The 20597-nt window shown below is 49.7% G+C and overlaps 1 protein-coding gene across 1 annotated transcript in view; it reads left to right on the top strand.

Annotated features, from left to right (window-relative positions):
• Window positions 1-5378, top strand: part of CPNE8 (copine 8) — a 45568-nt gene extending 40190 nt beyond the window's left edge. Inside the window, exons 16-19 of the mRNA XM_049783962.1 lie at window positions 596-826; window positions 1573-1630; window positions 2268-2341; window positions 4047-5378. Of these exons, the coding sequence (XP_049639919.1) occupies window positions 596-826; window positions 1573-1630; window positions 2268-2341; window positions 4047-4235 (552 nt within the window). The 3' untranslated portion in view covers window positions 4236-5378. The remainder of the gene's footprint in view (window positions 1-595; window positions 827-1572; window positions 1631-2267; window positions 2342-4046) is intronic.
• The last annotated feature ends 15219 nt before the right edge of the window (window positions 5379-20597 follow it).

Here is a 20597-nt window from a genome sequence, read left to right as displayed (position 1 = left end):
CCCTGCCTGCCTAATGCCCTGCTAACAGATGTGCTTCTAGAGGCTTTTAGGCAGTTCTGTGGCCAGTAACGTCTGCAGCAGCCGCTGAGTCCTTGCTCTCTCTTGGTTTTTGCTTTTATGTCCCTCACCCTCACCCCCAGGGAAGCTGAGGGATGCCCCCTACCCCTACCAGTCTCAGGAGCTAAACTCTCTCAGAGGCAAGAGATCAGAAAGTTCCTCTTGCAGCCGAGGAGCCAGTGCCCAGAGAAAGGTTGAGGGAGCTCATTACTGTGCTAACTGGGGATCAGGCCTTCCACCCCTTCTGCTCACACATTTGAGCTCACACCTCTCTGCCTCCAGGCCTTCTTGGCTCTTCTGGCCATGCTCGGCCCAAGCAAACTTGACTGAACATAACTGGGTATGAATGAGAGTATGAGCATAATTGAATGCGAGTATGCGCATTAACTGTGTATGATCGTGAGTGTGAACATGACTAGAGCATGACTGACTGAAAGCATGACTATGAGTATGAGCACGCATGTGGGTGTAAGTGGTTCCCCTGGGGCCCTGTGCTGCTCTGCTGGCCACCCGTGACACGGAGATGGCTGCGTTGCAGAACGGAAACCCACAGAATCCATATTGTGCGGGCATCGCGGGCGTGTTGGAGGCCTATTACCGCAGCCTGCGCGCCGTGCAGCTCTACGGCCCCACCAACTTCGCACCTGTCATCAACCACGTGGCCAGGTATGCGGCCTCTGTCAAGGATGGCTCCCAGTACTTCGTGCTCCTCATCGTCACAGACGGCGTCATCTCGGACATGGCACAGACCAAGGAATCCATCGTGAATGTGAGTCCCGGTCTGGGAGAGGATTGTGACAGAGTCAGCATTGCTAAATAGTCCCCTGTCTGCCACTCACAGGCCGAGGCATGGCCAGCTCATGGGCCGCAACTTCCGAGTCTGTCCTAGTCACACACCTGCCCCGACTCACTCCTGACCAGGATCACACACCTTTCCTGGTCACACACCTGAACATGCTCAGACTTCTATCCCAGAAGGTCACCCATATATGTCCTTCCCTCTTTCCATGTTCCTTGTGTCCCCCCTATCCTTGCAGCAGTGCCCTGTGTCACTCTCCTGTCAACCCCGGGAAGCTGGTGCAGGGGGAGGAGGTTCTGGATGGTAGAAACAAGAATCACTTGCTGTTCTATACGTATACAGTTGGTGGCAGGTCAGACAGGGTCAGTACCTCATGCAGCTGTGTGGATATGATGCCCTCACTCCGTAGCCTTGTGTGCAGGCACCTATTGGGGACAGTAAGTATGTCTGAAGAGGCTATGGGCTTCCACTTAGACTGATCCATCAGCAGCCAGGGCCCGGGGTAGGGAGTGACCAGCTGAGGGCAGGTCTTTCCCAGCTTCCTTGGGTCTGGAGTCCTGTACCAGAGCAACACTATGTTATCTGCATGGGCATGAGCTTCTGCAGGCATGGTGGGGATTCAGCCCATCTCCAAACCCACAGTCCCTGTACACTGACCCTCTCTCACTGTCTCTCTTGCCCTCTTAATGTGTCTCTGTCTCTGTGTCTCTTTGCAGGCCTCCAAGTTACCCATGTCCATCATCATTGTGGGTGTGGGACCTGCGGAGTTTGATGGTGAGTGAGGGCTGCTCTCAGGGTGCCAACATGGGTGCCCACATCTCGCCCTCCCTGCACGGGGACCCTGGGGGGGCTGTCTTCACTCAGACAGAGCTGCAGGGGCATGCCAGCCCAACCTGGGGCCCAGCTAGTTCCCCTTGGAGGACACACAGTCCACCCAGTGAGCTGGTGCATTCTCCAGGAAGACAGAAAGAGTGCAACAGAGATGGAGAAATAGAGACAGAGAGACATAGAGACAAGAAACAGACAGACAGAGCAACTCAGAGACAGAGGCAGAGAGTCAAAACGACAGAGAGAGAGAGAGGCAGAGAGAGAGAGAGAGGTGGGGGGAGGGAGAGAGAGAGGCAGAGGGGTGGAGTGAGTGAGAGAGAGAGAGAGAGAGAGAGAGAGAGAGAGAGAGGCACACAGGGAGGCTCTTGGTTCTCGAGCCCTTCAGGGGTCCCAGCCTAGCCCACATACCCTCAACTGGGGCGGACAGAGCTGTAGATTGATCCAGACCCTTTGCCTGTGTCTGGCCATGTCCTGGTCCCCCAGGAGGCTCCTTGGGCAGGTTTCAGGTCTTGTGATGTGGAGGGGAGTGGCTGATGTCTGGACCCGACCCAGCCCCCGGTCACTGTCCTCTCATGTTTCCCAGCCATGGTGGAGTTGGACGGTGATGATGTCCGGGTGTCGTCCAGAGGGAAGTTTGCCGAGAGGGACATTGTACAGGTGAGGCTGCCATGGGGTCTGGGTCATCTCTAGTCTTCCAGAAGTACATTTCTGGGGTGTGTGGTTGTTTGCTGAAAGGGGACAGCTCCACTTCAGAATCTCTAGGTTTGACAGAATTTGAATTTCACACATGAAATTATGTTTTGGGTCCTGGACACATCTGACTGGGGTTCCATACCTAGGACCACATATGATCTCCTGAGCCCACTGTAAAATCGCCCCATGTATGGTATTTCCAAGGACACTGTAAAATCACCCCATATATGGTATTTCCAACCCCAGGTGAACATGTCTAATGCAGGGTCGCACATGAAATAACCCAAACCATGGCAATCTTCTGTCTCATATGGAGAGCTAGATGCCTGTCAAAACTGTAGTTTTTTACTGAGTACACTCAGGCTATTCTGAGCCAGTTTCACCTATGTTTACAGATAAGACAATCTCTGTTTTGGGCGTAAACCCAAATTGTAAAAACACAGAGGGGTCGGAGAGATAGCACGGCAGTAGGGCGTTTGCCTTGCACGCAGCTGACCTGGGAGGGACCCGGTTTGATTCTCAGCATCCCATATGCACCCCACCCCCCCAGCCTTCCAGGGGCGATTTCTGAGTGACCCCTGAGTGCTGCTGGGTGTGGCCCCCAAACCAACCAACCAATCAATCAATCAATCAATCAAGTTTAAAAGAAAAACAGATACAAAGAAAACAGGGATGACCTTTGTTTTGTGAAACAAGGTGTAATCTAATAGCCTACCAGGAGTGAGCTCTGAACATATCTGGGTGTGACCTCAAGACCCCAAGACAGCAAGGAAGAGTGTGCTATAATATTGCATCAGCATAGCTCAAACAATACTGTGGCACAATAAGGTGGTGTAATAATCTGACTATTTCTTGGGCCTGTGACTCATTGCATGAGGGTACAAAGAGCCTGTCAGTCAAACGTATCTTGAGAATGAGTGGGAAGGAAAACAGATGCTAGAAGAGTGAAAACTTGTCCTGGGAAGAGAGTGACTGAGCCCCGTGAGTCGGCTTCTGGACCTTTTGTGCCCTGCTGGGGTGGGAATGGCAGGGGTACATTTCAGCCCCCCAGTGCTGTCACAGCACAAGGGGATCGCACATGGGCTAATCTTCTCATCTCACAGACCCCCTTCCCTGTCACATCACCCCTATGACTCTCCTTGTCTACTCAGGGTTGTCTCATGTGGCCACAGATCCCTTGGCCACATGAAACTCTGGTCTGTGTCTCTGGCCAGTATCAGGAACTATCTGCAGGGTCCTAAGACCATTGGGAGACCCACATGTGTTCACCTGGCTGGGGCACGCTTCTCTGCATAGGCATGAAGTAGTGTGTATTAGCATGAAGTGGTGTGTGTTAGTATGAAGTATGTATAGTAGACATAAGGTATGTGCATTAGTCATGAGGTATGTGCACTAAACATGAAGTGTGTGCACTAAACATGAAGTGAGGTGGTTGCATTAGACATGAAATGTGTTTATTAGACATGAGAGTTGTGAAGTAGGTATTAACTGTGTGTTCACTCCCCTTGGCAGCATGTCCCCTAGGTGGGATAGGGCACCAACGTCTGGCCTGCAATATTGAGCCTGGTACCCCACAGATCATGCCACTGAGGATGGTTGAAGGTGGCGACAGGCCTGTGGGTGGGGAGCAGCACAGTTGGAGAGTCTCTGACCAGCTCCTTTCTTTCAGTTTGTGCCTTTCCGGGACTACATGGATCGGAGTGGAAACCACATCCTCAGCATGGCACGGCTGGCCAAGGACGTGCTGGCCGAGATCCCGGAGCAGTTTCTGGCCTACATGCGGGCTCACGGCATCAAGCCCTCGCCAGCACCGCCCCCCTACACACCCCCAACACATGTGCTGCAGACACAGATCTGACCAGCCCAGCCTGGCCCGGGCCTGAACACCGAGCGTTCCTGGATCCAAACCGAATCTTCTTCCTAGACCAAAACTGTAAATACGGTGGTTGCATGAGCCACAGGAGACATTACTGAGCTGCTTGGAGCGAGTTCCGGGTGTCTTGGGGGGCAGGGGGCAGACAGCCGGTTCCCAGCATGCTGCTGGGGAAGACACAGCGATTCTGAGCTCAGCTCCTATCCTTGGCCACGTGTGCTGACGTTTACATGTTACTCCTTTTGAGACCTTCAGCACTTTTATAACTGTTCTTAAGATCTGACTCTCCAATCCACTGTCTTCTCACTCGCAATAGCCACAATCAGTAGAGCAATATTTGCAAGCGGCTACTGGTCCTGGGGAAGGAAGGGGGGACAGGCCGGCAGGACACCTGGTGGTAGGCATGTGTGGCTAGGGGGTCTACTGGTCAGGCCGGTCACGAGGCCCAGTCCCTTTCCTGGGGTGCCAGGTGCACAGTCGGACATGAGCACCCAAAGAGAGGATCCCGTCCCTACCTGTGCGTCTCAGAGCAGAAGTCGGACTCTGTCCTTCTGCCCTGTCTTGTCTACTATGTACTCTCGGGGGCTTTCTTGCTGGGTTTCCTACCAGACCCTCCCGCACCCCCACACAGCACACACGGGCTGGGATCTCCCATGATGTGATGTGATGTGGCCTGTCAGAAGCCACACTCGTGCCTGACTTGCCGGCTCCCACCCAGGCCTCTCAGCGCTGCGCATGACGGTCCCTGCCGGAGCCCCCCATGTGCTGAGATTGTGTCGATGTGACCCGGAGCACTTTAGAATAATGGCCTTAAATTCCCCAGAGCTCCTGGAGGGATCGTGAGCCGCCTTCAATGCCGAGAGAAGCGGGTCTATCTTCCCCATTTCCACCACACAGCTGCTTGGGCCTCTGTCCCTTCCCACCCCTTTTCTCCTGCGTTTTTCCATTTCTCACTCCCTTGGCTCAAGTTGGCTTAGGGTGATTTTTCTACGCATGAAACCATTTTACTGAAAAGGAAAGCTCTACAGAGATTTCTCTTCACTTATCTCTCAGTGCTCATGTCATGTTCTCTAACTGTGTAACATACACACGTCCATTTTTAAGTATGTATTAAACTCTTTGAAAGGATGCGTGTCAGCTCTGGAGGGTCTGTGTTTGGTAGCCCTGTGGCATGTGGGTAGCATGTGAATCATGATACTTCAAAGTGTATTTGCAGGTGCTGTATGTGTTGTAATATATGGTGATAATGTGTGTGGTATACAGAATATGTGGTGCATATGTGTGTGTTGATGTCTGGTAGCTGGTCCCTGAGTCTGATGGGTATGGAGACCATATGGGTGCTGGGAACTGAACTCGGATCAGCAGTATACAAGGATTGCCATTGAGGTTATTTTTGAAGGTTTGAATTGTACCACACTTAATTCTTTTGCTCCATTGTGGAAAGACCTCTCCAGCAATGATTACTTCAGAGTTACCAGTGTTACATCATCACTTATTAACCATCTTTCATGTCAGAACCTTCCTTGCTCAACAGTACAACCATATATTAGCTGTGGGGATTCAACTAATGAAACTACTGCCCATTTGGATGCTAGGAGTGAACTTGAAGAAACAGAGGGCAAAGGAAAAAGAAAAAGGGGTCGTCCCGGCCGGCCTCCATCTACAAATAAGAAACCTCGAAAATCTCCAGGAGAGAAGAGTAGAATTGAAACTGGAGTCAGAAGGACAGGTTGTGGAAGAGCTAATGGGCACCCTCAACAGAATGGCGAAGGGGAGCCTGTCACATTATTTGAAGTAGTGAAATTGGGGAAAAGTGCAATGCAGTGTGTGTGTGTGTGTGTGTGTGTGTGTGTGTGTGTGTGTGTGTGTGTGTGTGTGTGTGTGTGTGTGTGAGGATTGCTCTGTCCTGCAGCCAAGGGAGATGGCAGGTGGACCAGGATCTTCCTCACCCCATTATGGAGATGGTCAGTTCTGGCCCAGGGTCTCTGCAGAGGTGGGTAAGGGCCCTAGTGTGGGGCAGGAGAGGTAGAGGTTTATCCAGTTCCTGTCCACTGTCGCTCTGCATGCCCTTGAACTCACAGGCCTTGAGACAAAAGAGGACTCATCTGAGGCCAGGCAGTGACTAGATTGCAGAAACCAGCCACGACAAGGAGAAGAGCAACATAGCAAGCCGGACTAGACCCACGGGACAGCCATAGTCGAGTCCGCACTGCACACCCAGTATCTCTGTCTCCTCCATTCCCTGACATTTCCTTTGCAGTGGTGTTCTGTGAGTATATGTTCTGCCTATGCCCAAATGCTCCTCCCTCTGCTGAGGTCTCCATGCCTGGCTTCATTTCCCGAAGGAAGGTGGGGAATCCTCATCCTGTTCTCAGCATTCTCCAGCGTCTGCAGAGAAACTCTCTTTTGGTTAATACAGCATGTGGGCATCAGGGACCCATTCCAGGGCTTTAAGAGCAAGCAAGTTATGAGTCTATTTAATGACCTTGTAGGAGACACGCTCCCCTGTCACAGAAGATGAGGGTTTCTCCAGGGGTTCTCACAGTGTTCATCACTGCAGCTGGAATAGGAGATGGGTTATTAGGTAATGTGCGTATGGGGTATGACTCTGCCTCTCAGTTATCTGAGATAGCAGGAAATAGGAAGTTGGATATTCATTGAGAACATTTGAAACCATGTGTCTTATTATTTACAGCTCTTTTAAATGGGGCCAGACTGAATTTTGGATGATTCAAGATCAAAGGGTTTGTTGTTGATGTTGTTTTGATTTGGTTTTGAGGCCACACTTGGTGGTGCTCAGGGCTTACTTTTGGCCCTGACGAGCTTGGGGGTATCCTATGGTGTGCCAGGAATTAAACCCAGGCCAGCCGCATGCAAGGCAAGTACCCTCCTTGCTGTGCTATCACTCCAGCCTCCCTAATGAGTTTTGATGTGGTGTTTGAGTGGGCCGTGAACATAGCTATGATCTTCTGGGAAACCCTGCAGTTGGCAGGCTGGGGCAGGGCTGTGGGGCCCTGATGTGGCCCTAGAATTCAGCAGGGGACAATCAGCACACAGGGCAGCTTGCACTGTGCGGAACAAGACTGCAGTTCCCTCTATCAGAAGTTTAGGAAAATATTGTCCAACAGTCTGTGTTATACCCCAACAGTGCAAGAGATCTTCCCTCTGAGAAGGACATTCTCATGTCATCAAGTCAGGTAAATGTGATATCAACAAGGCCCAAGTCAATCTCCATGAATCATTATGACAATTTATAAGCTGGTTTATATATATATAAAAAGGGAAAGTAACAAGGAGTTCCACGGGATAAATGCTGTGCTATAGTGAGTGATTTAGATGGAGCACAGTAAGGACTGTGGATACAGCGAGCGCAAGAGAGCTGGACTTCTCATCCTGCTTGGCCTCACTGTCTAAACGTGTCATGTAGCAGGCCACATGGCTGAAGGTCTCAGCAGTGCCTGTGCAAGGTCCTTCCTGGGAGGAGTACAAAGTGACTCCTCTCAGTGGCCCACCGGCCAGAGATCCTCTTCAGGTAGCTTCCACCAGGCTTCTTACTCAGGACTCTGTGGGAGCTGAAAGAAAACTTGGGGTCCTTTGCTCCTGACTGCTGCCATTTCTGTTTCACTTCATCTTGCTGATATTTGCCACCCTTGTCTTTTGCTTCTCTTCCTTCTTCCTCGCTCCTCTTTTTTCCTACTGACTTTTGTCCACATTTGCATTTCTGGTCTCCATGTCACTCTGCAAGAATCATTACTATTTTCTTTATGAAGCATTTATTACTGTTTTCTTTATTACTATTTTCTTTTTGATCTGGGCCTGAGTAATTGGACGCGTGTTTTGGCAGTTCCATCGTCTTTTCCCTACTAATTGGCCTGTTTGATTTCTCCTTCCTTCGGAGGTTTGAGGGGTGCCTGTTGCTCTCTGATAGGAAATTAATCTGCCTTGATGTTTTCAGCTCTTAGGGCGATGATACCCTAGGAGGTGCTTCTGTGATGCATGCAGGAACCCACAGTGGCAGCATTTGGTGGCAGCACTGCTGAGACACCGCTGTTCCGAGATCCCTTTCCCTGGCCTCCTTGGCATAGCCCCTGCAGCTGTGTGTGTCTCATGAGGGTGCCCACTGTGGAGCCCTTGGCATGGATGTCAAAGGAAGGCAGATCTGCCTCTGCAAATGGCCCTGCATGAAGAATGCACAGGCAGGGACCATGGTGATAGTGAAAATGGTGATGATGATGATGATGATGATGGTGGTGGTGGTGGTGGAGACTCCAGGGCCATGTTCATGTGCAGGAGGGCAGGAAGCCCAGCACCCTTGAGATGGGCTGAACCTGGCAGAGCCAGTGGGGTATGTTCTGATAGGTCCGGAAAACCATCTGAACCAGTGCAGGCTTGGGATCTGATTCCTTAGTCTCAGGGTAGCCCAGCAAAGCCTCGGAATAGCTCCTGTTGCTGCCCCCCAGTGTTTTCAATGGCCATCACTCTGTGTCATGGCCCTGAGCTGAGTTTCGCCACAGCAGGTTCTCTCATCTGCCTCAGCACTGTTTTTATGAGCACTGTTTCTCCTCCTCTCCCTCCTCCTCCACACATGTCAGCGATAAATTCCCCTCCGTACGCATCATCTGACCTGCACTTAGCGGCAGCATGTGGTGTTTATTCTCTGCCTTTCTCTCTGTTCATGGTATTGGAAAATCCATAAAAACATATTAAAAGCATACATTAAGGCAGGCCCTGAGACACAAGTGCATTTGGCAAGATTAGATTTGGACACTCTGGAATGAAGGATGGGTTTCTGGCTGAGAGCAAGGGTAGGAGGAGGCGAGCACTGTAAGTTGAACTCATGGCCCAGGTCCCCCCAATAAGAGACTGTGATCGCAGCTCTGGCCCAGGGAATCTGTGTTCATGTTGAGGTCATGGATGGCCCAGAGTGGATGACCAGAGTGGATGACTGCGACATCTACCTGGGAACAGACAGCACCTGACTGCCAACAGACCCTGGTCCCGGGTCCCCTCCTGTCCCTTGACAATCTTCCTTCCACCTCATCCAGCTGCTTGGAAGTGACTTCATCACATTCTGTGGCCCATACCGCCTGCATGTGCACATGCAGACACACAGACTTATGCACAGTAATAAACATATACATGTACAGAAAGACATACATATATGCATATATACTCACACAGACACACACATCCTACAGCACCCAGAACCTGCTGCCAATGCGACCTTTGTTCTTCCCCTCTGCAGCTCCCAAGCCAGCACTAACCTGCCCCAGGTTCATGCACATGTGCAGTGCCAGTACCCAGAGGGCAGGAAGCCCAGCACTGTTTAACCTGGTGAAGCTAGTGGGGTATGTTCTGCCAGTCCTGGAAATCCATCTGAACCAGTACAGGTGGAGGTTCTCTGGGGTAAGGGGCAGCAGCCAATCTCCAGCATGTCATGTTCCAGCTTCCACATGGTGCCCTTCAGGTCCTGGAGAAGCAGAACAGAACACGCAGCCTCGTGGCCAGGAGCTGGACCGGTCCTGCTGGGCTACGTGCAGTAGGGGTTGGAGGCCCAAGAAGCAGCCAGACCGTGGAACAGACTCTACTGATGACCCACCCCTAAGGAGCTGTACTCCAGCATGTGTAAGGGAGTCAGGATTGACTCAGTAGGAGCAGCAGGTTCCAGAACCTTCTAGACGGAGCTTCTCCACTTCAGGGGCACAAGGGCAGCTTGGGGAGCAGTTGAAAGTCTCAGCCCCATCTCTGCAACACCAAAATGAAGGGAAGGGCTGCTTCCAGTAGGCCTGACCGTGGAGGCTATGGGTTGCCAGGGCCAAATTCAGGGTCTCATCCAAGCCAAGCCTAAGACCTCATGGGACCCACCCTTGCCCCAGAAACTTGTCAAGATGGCCAAAGACCCGCTAGAGTCCCACCTATTCTCCACAGGGTCTTCCACAGTGCCAGGGCCCTGATCAGACACCAGGAGAAGCTGGTTCGGGGCGGAATGCACCACACGCCACACACAGTGGCCACAGGCACAGCTCCACATCCGAGTGGAGAAAAGACTTCACCTCAGGCAGAAGATCAAAGGGCAGCCACAACCCAGAGTCCATGGAGAATGGAGGGAGAATGGCACAGCCAGGGGAAGAAGGCTGCACACACAGACCCTTGTGCCTTAGACTCTGCCCACATCAGACCATGTGTAGGTATATATATTTACACTGCATTTCAATGCTGTGCACATGGCTACATGTATATGCTTGCATACAAGCACACAGGCTTGTATGAACGAATGCACAAATGTCTTCATCATGTATCTATGCATGTGTCTGTATATATAGATATGTACAGTTAAGCACACACATACATGGGTATGTTCACATGGTTTCCCAGGTGCCACGTGAATACATATGTGGCAGATACATGTGTGGGTGCATGTCTGGGCAAACACTGTTTGTGTCTGGCCATGTCACTGGCCGTCCTTTTTCATATGAAATGAGGAAGCCTGAGATGATAGGCCTACAGCCCCCTTTCCTTCCAGCCCATCACTGTGCCCTGGAGAACCCAGACCCTCTGATTGAAACCCCCGCTTTGCTCCCTCTAGTGCTCTGTGACTGACTGTCTCTGGGAAGAGTGTTTGGTGCCTGGACTACATGCCCTTCTTGCCCATGGTCCCAGAGCCAAGGCACCAGTTCTATGATTGGCAGTGCTGTATGCCCACTGGGCGAGGGCAGAGCTTTCTCCTGGACCTCCTCTGCTAGGCTGGTGAGAAACCCTGCCCCGGAAGCTACAATAAAGGGAAGCCAGAGGTGCCCAGAGTGATCGTAAACCTCTCTGTGCCAGCAGCGCTGCGAGGGAAGGTTGAAAAGTGCCAAATGAACTCAGCTCCGTGGATGGGCGTTAAAGGCTGCCAGGAAAGCTGGGCAGTTGCAGCTCTGAAGAACTGCCTGGCCGCAGTGCTCAGTGTCTGGAGCAGCAGGGCAGTAGGGGCTTCCACGGGGCTCTTGAGGAGTTGGAGGGACACAGTTCTGCTCACCTGATGAGATGAAGGAGGAATCAGAACCTACCCGAGGCCAGAGCAGGGCAGAGCTGGGACACTTGAGCATGGGGCAAAGGCTGCTGCCCTCGGCCATCCTTCTCTGCAGTGCTCAGAACTGACTCTCAATAACACTGAATTAATAATCACCTTCCGGGACTGGCGAGGTGGCGCTAGAGGTAAGGTGTCTGCCTTGCAAGCGCTAGCCAAGGAAGGACCGCGGTTTGATCCCCCAGCATCCTATATGGTCCCCCCAAGCCAGGGGTAATTTCTGAGCGCTTAACCGGGAGTAACCCCTGAGCATCAAATGGGTGTGGCCCGAAAAACAAAAAAAAAATCACCTTCCTCAGTACCCTCAGTACTTCATCACACCTTCAGCACTTCACCTGCACCAATACCTCAACAATGCTTCAGCCTCCTCAGTGCCTCAACAACTCACCCGCACCAAAAACTCAGCAATGCTTCAGCCTCCTCAACCCTTCGTCAGTACTTTACCTGCATCAATACCTCAGCAATGCCTCAGCCCCCTCCGTACCTCATCAACACCTCACCCTCAACAATACCTCAGCTGCACTTTAGCCTCCTCACTACCTCAATACCTCACCATCACTAATGCTTCATTCTCAATATCTCAATACTTCAGTCTTCTCAAGACCTCGTCAATGCTTCATTTTCAACACTTCATCAGTACTTCACCTTCTCCAATACCTCACCAATGCTTCACCTCTTCAAATCCTTACTATGATCTCACCCTCACCACCATTTCTCACACCCTGAGAGCAAGCTCATCAGTAATTCTGCCCCACATTCAGCCCTGTTCCCTCCTGAGTGCGTGTCTGATGCTTCGAGAACACAGGTTACTCATGCTTCTATTACTGTTTCTCTGGCTAATCAGACCCAGAGTTGAACCTCACAAACGTGTTGAGTGGATATGTCCGTAAATGACTACGATGTTCTTCAAAATGAGGTCTTAGTTGCCAATAACTTCTGTCATTAGTCTAGAAAATTGAGTGTTTTAGGATTCTTGTCTCAAGGTTTCTTTCTAAGTGTTCATTGGTTTATGACTCATTGACCATCTGGGAACTATTTCTATTTCCATACGATGAATGAAATTTCAGCACGTTGAGCTGCTGAAGCACTGGGCCGGTGTACAGTATTACGAGAAAGATGCCATTGTGCCTCTAAACAGAAATGGACACTGAGTACCTGCCAGGCAGACCACTGCTCAGGAAGGAACCCCAGACCACTGCTCAGGAAGGAACCCCACCAAAGAAACCCCACTGACACAGTCAGCTCTGCCCAGACAGGCTCCCGGTGACGCGCACTGTCTGCTGAACGGGTTATTTTTTGCCTTTGTGCTTCTTCGACACTTTAAACACAGTCATTAAGAGTTTCCTGGGAGCCATCCCAGGCTGATCCCATGTGGGCCTAGCCTGCAGAGGTTTCTGAAGCTGACTGCTCCCTCATCCATCTCAGAGCCAGAGAATGGCTGCCCCCATGGTGTGGTGGAAGGGGTGACCTTTCCCTGTTGCACATTCACTAAATGCCCCTTCCCAGAACTCCCTCCCCATCTCCTCCCCTCATTCCAGAAATAGCTGCGCAGATACTATTCTCTGAGGGCAGGTTGAAAGCATGTGGGTGTGTGAAGAAGATGGAATTGGGGCCACCATGTGAGGGCCAACACCCCACTGCCTTTGGGTTCCCCATGGGAGCAGCCCTGGAGAAAGCAAACAGGGGCTCAGAGATGCATTATTGACTAGCAGAAATGCTCTTCCTCACTGTGCAAAGTGTCTCCATCAGTGCCTCATGTCATACAGGAGCCCCAGGAGGAAGAGATGCCAATGAGCATAGCTTGTAGGACTGTCAGTTTGCCCGATCCAAATGCCATTTCCTGGCATTGCTTCTCTGTGGCTCGTGAGGACCAGCATTTGCACCCAGCATGTTCTGAAGCTTGTGGTGCTATACACAGCTGTAGCTTTGTGTTTACAAATTAATGCATGTCACTGCTGATGGCCTAGGAGACGATATCACCATCTTCCAAGGATGTGGGAGCCCTGGGTCACATAGGGTGGCATTGCTGTGAGAGGATGAGTGGGCCATGGATGCAGTGAGCTGCCACACTTGGCCTTTGCAGGCCACCTAGGTGCCAGCCCAGTTCCTGAGGCCTCAGTTTCCTGCACACTCATGGTCCTTGGTGGCCTGGCCTACCCGGGGTCCCCATCAAGCATGATGGGCTACCAGGAGATGCTGTAAGTATACTCCATCTCCATCTCCCTCTGTCTCTGACCTTCTTGGCACCTCGTGGGCAGCCTGGCATGCTCTGGTACATTGCACAGTGCACAGAACAGGGTCTGATCAATCAGCAGACAGCACAGCTGAGGGCTATGATACCCACAAGGTTGTGAGTAAGCCCCAGAAGCCTTCCCTGTCAGATATGAAGACAACCAAGAAATGAGTAAGTTTACCTAGATAGTTGACAATATGAGGAGAGGAGCAGATAATATAAGGAGAGCAGAAACAGCTCAGCTGGGTGGGGGGATTCTGTATCCACTTTTTTGTCCTGCCCCCACCCGGGACAAAGACAATCTACAGAGTCTTCGCATTAGCTTCCTCTTCCCTTCACACCCCCATTTTGAGATGTAAAGATATGCTTAGATTTGATTAGTATTAGATAGGCATGTGCCTGTTGGCTTCTGCCCTTCCTCCCATGTTGATTGTCCCTGCACAATAAATACAGGATGTGAAGAACAGTTAGGGCTCTCAGTTCATTAGGCTGGGAAGCCTCTGGCCCCATGATTTTTCTCTTGCATGTCTGTCTTGTTTTCTTAATCCTTGCCACCTGCTTCTACTTCAAGCCCATTCACCTGGGGTTGGACTCCAGCATTCCCCAGGAGATATGTTTGTCCCAGTGAGTTTAGTTCCCTGGGGGAGTGTGTGTGTGGCCTGGTGTGGCTGTCCCAGACCCATGCAGCTGCTGCTCTCTTCACAGAGGGCCCATTAGGTGTGGAGAGGAAAGGGGTATGGTGCTTGGATGAATTGAGCAAATCAAAGGGGCCAGAGTAATAGCACAGTAGTAGGGCATTTTCCTTGCATGCAGACAACGTGGGCCAGATCCAGGTTCTATCCCTGGCATCCCCTATGGTCCCCCAAGCCTGTCAGGAATGATTTATGAACACAGAGCCAGGAGTAACCCCTGAGTGCCACCAGGGGTGGCCCCCAAACAAACAAACAAACAAACAACAACAACAACAAAGGCTATCACCCAATGCTGACCTATGTCTGACACTCAGACAGCAAGAACCTGGCTGAAAAAGTGGCAGCGACATATGTATATCAGCCTCTTCCCTTAGATTGTTAAAATTGGTCCGTTATTGGGTCTGGGAAAGCCCACAGCCTCAAATAAAGACCACAAACCTTCAGAGAATGCAATCAGCAAAGTGAAGTTTATTGATCCAGAGCCCTGGGGTCCACCGACTCATGACACAGCAGGTTTGCTAGTGGAACCCGGAGCCTTAGAAACCCAGGGCCTTTCTAGTAAACCATCTGCTAATAAGGTTTCAAACTTCAAACATTTCATTGTTTCACACAACTGTTACAATGAAAAAACATCCAATAATGCAAGCTGAAAAAGGCATAACTTAACTATCCCAACCCCCCTTTGACGTCTGCCACCCTAGCCCACATCCTGATAGTCTGTAAAGATATGGCCTATACCCTCCAGATGGTCCTTGGGAGGGTCTTGCTCTGGCAGCGTGGAGGCCTTGTTTTGGAGATAACAAAGTTACAAGGCCTAGCAGGGGAAGGGAGTCTGGTCTCATACTATAGCTCAGAGCAAGCCAGTAACAGAAGCAAAGTAGCATTAATCTCAATCGCACTCTTATTCTATACCTATTACACCATCCTATGTGTTCTTGGGTTGTTAATTCTCACAGTGCCCATATTGTTCTCCAATGCTTAACTTTAAATCATGTTTTCCAGCTGGTAGCTGCTCTTTTAGTATAAACACATGCAGTCATCCCTTTCTCCCTGAGCCAGCTGGTAGCTAGCTGGGGCCACCCCGGTCAGTGAGTTGTTCACTGCTCCCTTGTTAGGGCCCATAATGGCAGAGGGCTTGTAATGGCAGAATTTATGTCAAGTAGGAGTTAACTCAAGAATCTCTAAAAGCAAGCAAAAACAGAAGCCAGAAAGCATATGGTTAGTCCTAATAAATTATACCTATTACACCTAACTTATTCCATCTTATTCTTAACCCTTACAAGATGAGTTTCCCAAGATCCCAGCGGGGTATTCCCAGGCTGCAGGGAAGATGAATCACAGAGCAGCCTGTGAGACAGAGTGAGGGAGGCAAGAGGGGCCTGGAAAGGTAGGTCTGAGCTCACCCAGAATACAATTGTTGGTGCGCCAGTGGGAATGGAACATAATAGTCAGTAGTCAGCTGGGAGACCTGCACTTGCCGACAGGAACCAGCAAGAAGGGCAAGATCCCATGATGGCAGAAATGAGGGTTTGCTGCATGATGTGAGTTTGGTCCTCCCAAGTGTGACCTGCATGATGTGTTTGCCTTCCCCAGTGTGACCTGCATGGTGTGAATTTGGTCTTCTTGGGTGTGACTTGCACTGGTCGCACTGGGCGGCACATGCACTGGGCTGTGCATGTGAGAAAGAGCCACCCCTAAACCGGCTCTGGGCTTCACACTCTTCCTCAGTGCCTGTGTATTTATTTAGCTTTGTGCACAAGCTTCTTTAAATCGGTCCTTCCATTTTTAGTTACTGACCCACTTTCTGCTTTCTAAGTCAACTGGTGACCAAAAAAAAGGGCAACCACAGAGACGTTTTGGGGGGGAGTGTGGGGACATTCCAGTCAATGAATGCAGGGTTGTTCTAGTGATTTCAAGTAGCAAGCAGCTTGCAGGTGGCTATGCTGGGAGTGGCTCAGTGAAGTTGCTCTGTGTCACATGAACTGGAGACATGTGCATGTTTCTCTGAGCTCCTAATTGCAAGTCTGCTTCCCTTGAGGCTGGCAGGTATGTCCCGCCCCTCCAGCAGATGTGGGGTATTCTCAGGGCCCATGAAGGTTGCCAGAAGCCTGAGAGGGGCACAGGCACATTTCCAACAAGGGTAGGGCTGGTCCCACAACCCCTCGGCACCCAGTTCTCCAGAAAATCTCTGATTAGTCCTGTAACGCTGCTTATCAGTTCAACCAACAGTGCTGGATTGGTAATGTCTGGCTAGTTATTTGAGTGCACACTGGGTGGAATGGAACCATTTCCTGCTCCAATATTCAGAGTCTGAGGAAGTCTGAGGAAGTCTTTAAACTCAAGTGTTTCCAAAGGAGGGGGGGTAGACCCTGCAGGGCACTATAAATAATAGGATGAGTACTAAGGGTACTAGAATGATATAGCCTTAGGCATCACTGAGGGGCACTTCTTGTTTGTTTGCTTAGAGTTTAGGGGTGCAGGGTGGTTCTGCAAGATGGCGGGGCCAAAATAGTTTGGGGGCCTATGACTAGACTCAGCAAACACAGAATTAAGCTGCAGGGTATATAGGTGATTGCACAATGCTCAAAGGTCTACACCTGCTGCTGAGTGCACTTACTACCCAAGGCTCTCCCTGTCCCATCAGTGCTCAAAGTTCTACACCTGCACCTGCTTTAGGACTTTCACTCACAGTGCTCCAGACACTCCTCAGGGCCCAGGACTTAGACCACAGAGCCAGAGGACTTCCCTCTGGTGCGGGGTCCTGAAGCCCCCCAGGGGGGCCCGGCCAGCAGGAATTAGCTGGGAGGACTTCTCAGACAACCGCACTCCTATTTTGCTGGGTAGAAGAACAACCACACCTGTAAAAAATCTGAGAGAGGTTAATAATAAAGACCTAAGGCAATATCTCACTGCTCAAAGGCAACTTTATTTGTCTATAGCTCCTTCTTATATAGTGAAGGAGAAGGGGGCAGTACAAAGGTGATGTCAGTCATACTTTTTGGCGCGAAGGCCCATACAAGGCAAGGATATATTTCAGGTTTCAAGGAACAAAGAAAGTAAATCATGCTCTAAATAAGGAAGTGGGCAATGGGCTAGGGGCTGGATGACCTTCAAGTTATGATGAACGTGCTGTTTCTATGGAAATTTCTAGTGACCTTCTAGCTGCATTCCTAATTGCTTGACTATCAGGAGCTGGTGCAAGATGTGCTTGCCTCAGTGATCTTGAACAGACAATGTAGCATACACTTATTGATAACAGCCTAGTTCACTCCGGAATGTGGTCTTAAGGAGTGAGGCCTAGTTTCTGATAACGGTACCAGACAGTTTTGCTCTCCTCCGGGCTAGAGTTGATTATATCCTGCAGCTGCACATTCCTTTCTCTTTAGCTCAAAAACTCACAGCAAGACTGCAAACAGCTTTTAGGTGAAAAGCTGGACTATGGCAGAAAGAATAGCAAAATGGCCTCAAACAAGTCACAGTCCCCAACACTCTGGTGCCTCCTGCACCTCTCGTGGTGACTTGGAGGTGATGGAGTTGGATTAAAGGATCTCTCCACTTTACCGGACAGATTGTTCTAATGATGACTTGGTTACTGATTCCATAGTAGCCTGAGGTTAGCACACAGGGATTGTGCCCTGATGCAATTCCTGGGGCTGTCGCTGTCTCCCCTTCCTACTACAGGCATGCATGTGCATGCAGACACATATACACATATGCACATGCGCAAACATGTACACAATACAACAGACATTTTACAACTATATTGAGTGATGCTGGAACAAGAACCTTGTGATATACAACTGTTGTCCATATTTCATAGGCTTTTCTGTGTCTCATCTCCTCAGGAACGTTCTGTCACTACATAGAGACATTCCTAGAATGTTCCATGACAGGCATCTCTATATGAATGCTCTGCCCAGAGGCTGCACTGATTGGCTTACCCAGATACTTCCTATCCCCCCCCCCAAATGTTTCTCTAATACAAGGCCAAGTCCCAGGACAGGGAGATGGTACAGTGGTCAATGTGCAAACTACCAGGTCCTCCCAGAATGACTGTGGCAGCATTTGGGGCCCCCAGAGTAGAGGTGACCCCACACTGCAGGGCCAGACCAGCATGTCCTTGGGTCCTTGCATTGAACCAGGAGCCTAGTTGGTTGAAAATCATCGAAGGAGTCCTGGACCACCACCTGAACACAGCTTAGACACCTCCCCCCAAAGGAATAGCAAAAAGGCAAACCAATCCTAAATAATAAATAACCCAACAGGGTTATTCTTCTAAAATACAATGCAATTATTCCAACATCCCCCAGCCCAGACCAAAAACAAACAAACAAGTAAGATTTTTCTTTGTAGCCTCTTCCTCTGCAAATGGAAAAGATGAAGGGGGAAAGAACAAAGTTATGATCACAGAAACATGTTTCAGCTGGATGAAGAAATTCCACATTAAAGGGCTTTGGAGAGCCAGCACGTGTGGGAGAGAGGGGGGCTGGCTGGGCATGACACACCCAGGTACCACAATAGTAGAGGGGCCTCAGAACAAGGAAACCCTCTGAGTCAGGTTCAAAGGAGAGAGTCCAAAGCTGATCCCAGTCCCTTGTTCCACAGGGGCAGCCTGAGAGCCTGGTCTGTGGATTCTCACAACGGGTCCTGTGTCATGGCACAAACAGACCTCATGAAACAGCACATATCTCTAGGTCCTCAGGGGAGCATACTATCCCCACGCAGCAATGCCTTCCTGACCCCTGACATTGCTACTGGAGAGGAAGGGACCCCTAGCTCCCTCTACACTCATCACAGAAGCCAGAGGATCACTTCTTTCCCCCCTGTGTCCCCTGCCAGTTCCTTAGATCTAACTGAAACCATGCACATGGGGAGACAAGGAATGAATGACTAAATGCTGCTAAAGGCTGCTTTAGTGTCATCCCACTTAAGACTTCCAGAGGGATCCCAAACCCCCAAAGTCCTGAGAGAAACTTACGCTGGCAATATGAGCTGAGCTGGAATTGGATTCCAATCTCTTTGGTCCCAAAGGTAGGATGTTTCCCTGAGGTATTGTGCATTGGAAATTGTTCCTCTCAGTTCATAGATGAGAGAGAGAGAGAGAGAGAGAGAGAGAGAGAGAGAGAGAGAGAGAGAGAGAGAGAGAGAGAGAGACTTAGCAACTTACTGATGCCAGGGAACTGATCATTGCCATTCATTACTGAAATTCCAATTTTCAGTATACAACCCAAGCGGTTCCTGTTAGAGGGAAGAAAAGTACCCCTCTGTAAAATATATCCCCACGTTGTGAAATCATCCTACATGGTTATTCCACCCCTAGGAGAATGGATCAGATGCATGTAGGGTAGCTGTGAAGAATTAATAAAACAAGCCAGTCAGGAAAGAGTCATGAAGTCAGTTTGCTTCTCACCTCATGGTGTTTCTCTTCGTGCCAAAGCCAGACTGACTTTTTTTTTTTTAGTTCTCAGTACAAAATCCAACTGGGTGGAGAAGGGTGGAAAAAGATCCATTTGTACTTTTAAATATCAAAGTGCTAGGTGAAAGGAAAGAGAAAACTGGGGGACCGCCTTTGTTTGGGGTTAATAGATGGGAGTGAAAAATATAGGAACAGTAAAATTCATCTTAATAAAAAAATATGGGAACAATAAAATTCATCTTAAATATTTAAAAATGGGAACAAATGTGTTGTGCTGCCCAGCTCATCCCCACCCTAGGCTGGTCCCCACCCCAGCCCTGTGGCTAAAAGACAACAAACTCCCCTCCCCAATGTATATCCTGTTGCTCAAACTAGGGTAAGGTTAATGTTCTCAGAAATAAAACTGTTGTTAAACTTCCTAAAATTTACTGTCACATGATGGTCTGTAATTTTGCACTGTTACCAGAGTGCTATAAAAGAAATAAAACCGCTTTACTTGGGACCCTTAGTCTCTGGTCAGCCACTAATCAAGTGGAGAGCCCTAGCATATGCTTGACAATAAAACTTTTGCTTTTGCATGGTCTCTGCCTCTTGAAGTCATTAGTGGGTGCGTGTGGAATTCCTGACCTTATCAGGAGTTATTTTACAATCCCACCCTTTCTGTTCAAAACAAAACAAAATAATTGAGAAAGCCTACAAAAGTTTTGTTCCATTGTTCTCTGCCAGAGGCAGGAACTCCAAATCCAAATTTATAAAATTAATTGTTATTTTATATAGGCACCGTAAAAGTTGACTGTAATAGTGTCAAAGGTTAAATTGCAGATGTCATGCTCAAAACATTCAGCTTTTTCCATATATTTGTCTATATATCACAAAGATTTTCAGACTTCTCTGAACATAATTTCCCGCAGCTAGACAGTATCCCATAGCCTTCCCA

Source organism: Suncus etruscus, chromosome 11 (genome assembly GCF_024139225.1).
Source record: "Suncus etruscus isolate mSunEtr1 chromosome 11, mSunEtr1.pri.cur, whole genome shotgun sequence".
Taxonomy (NCBI): Eukaryota; Metazoa; Chordata; class Mammalia; order Eulipotyphla; family Soricidae; genus Suncus; species Suncus etruscus.
Note: the sequence above shows the minus strand (reverse complement) of the source record. Positions and strands in the feature narration are given on the sequence as shown.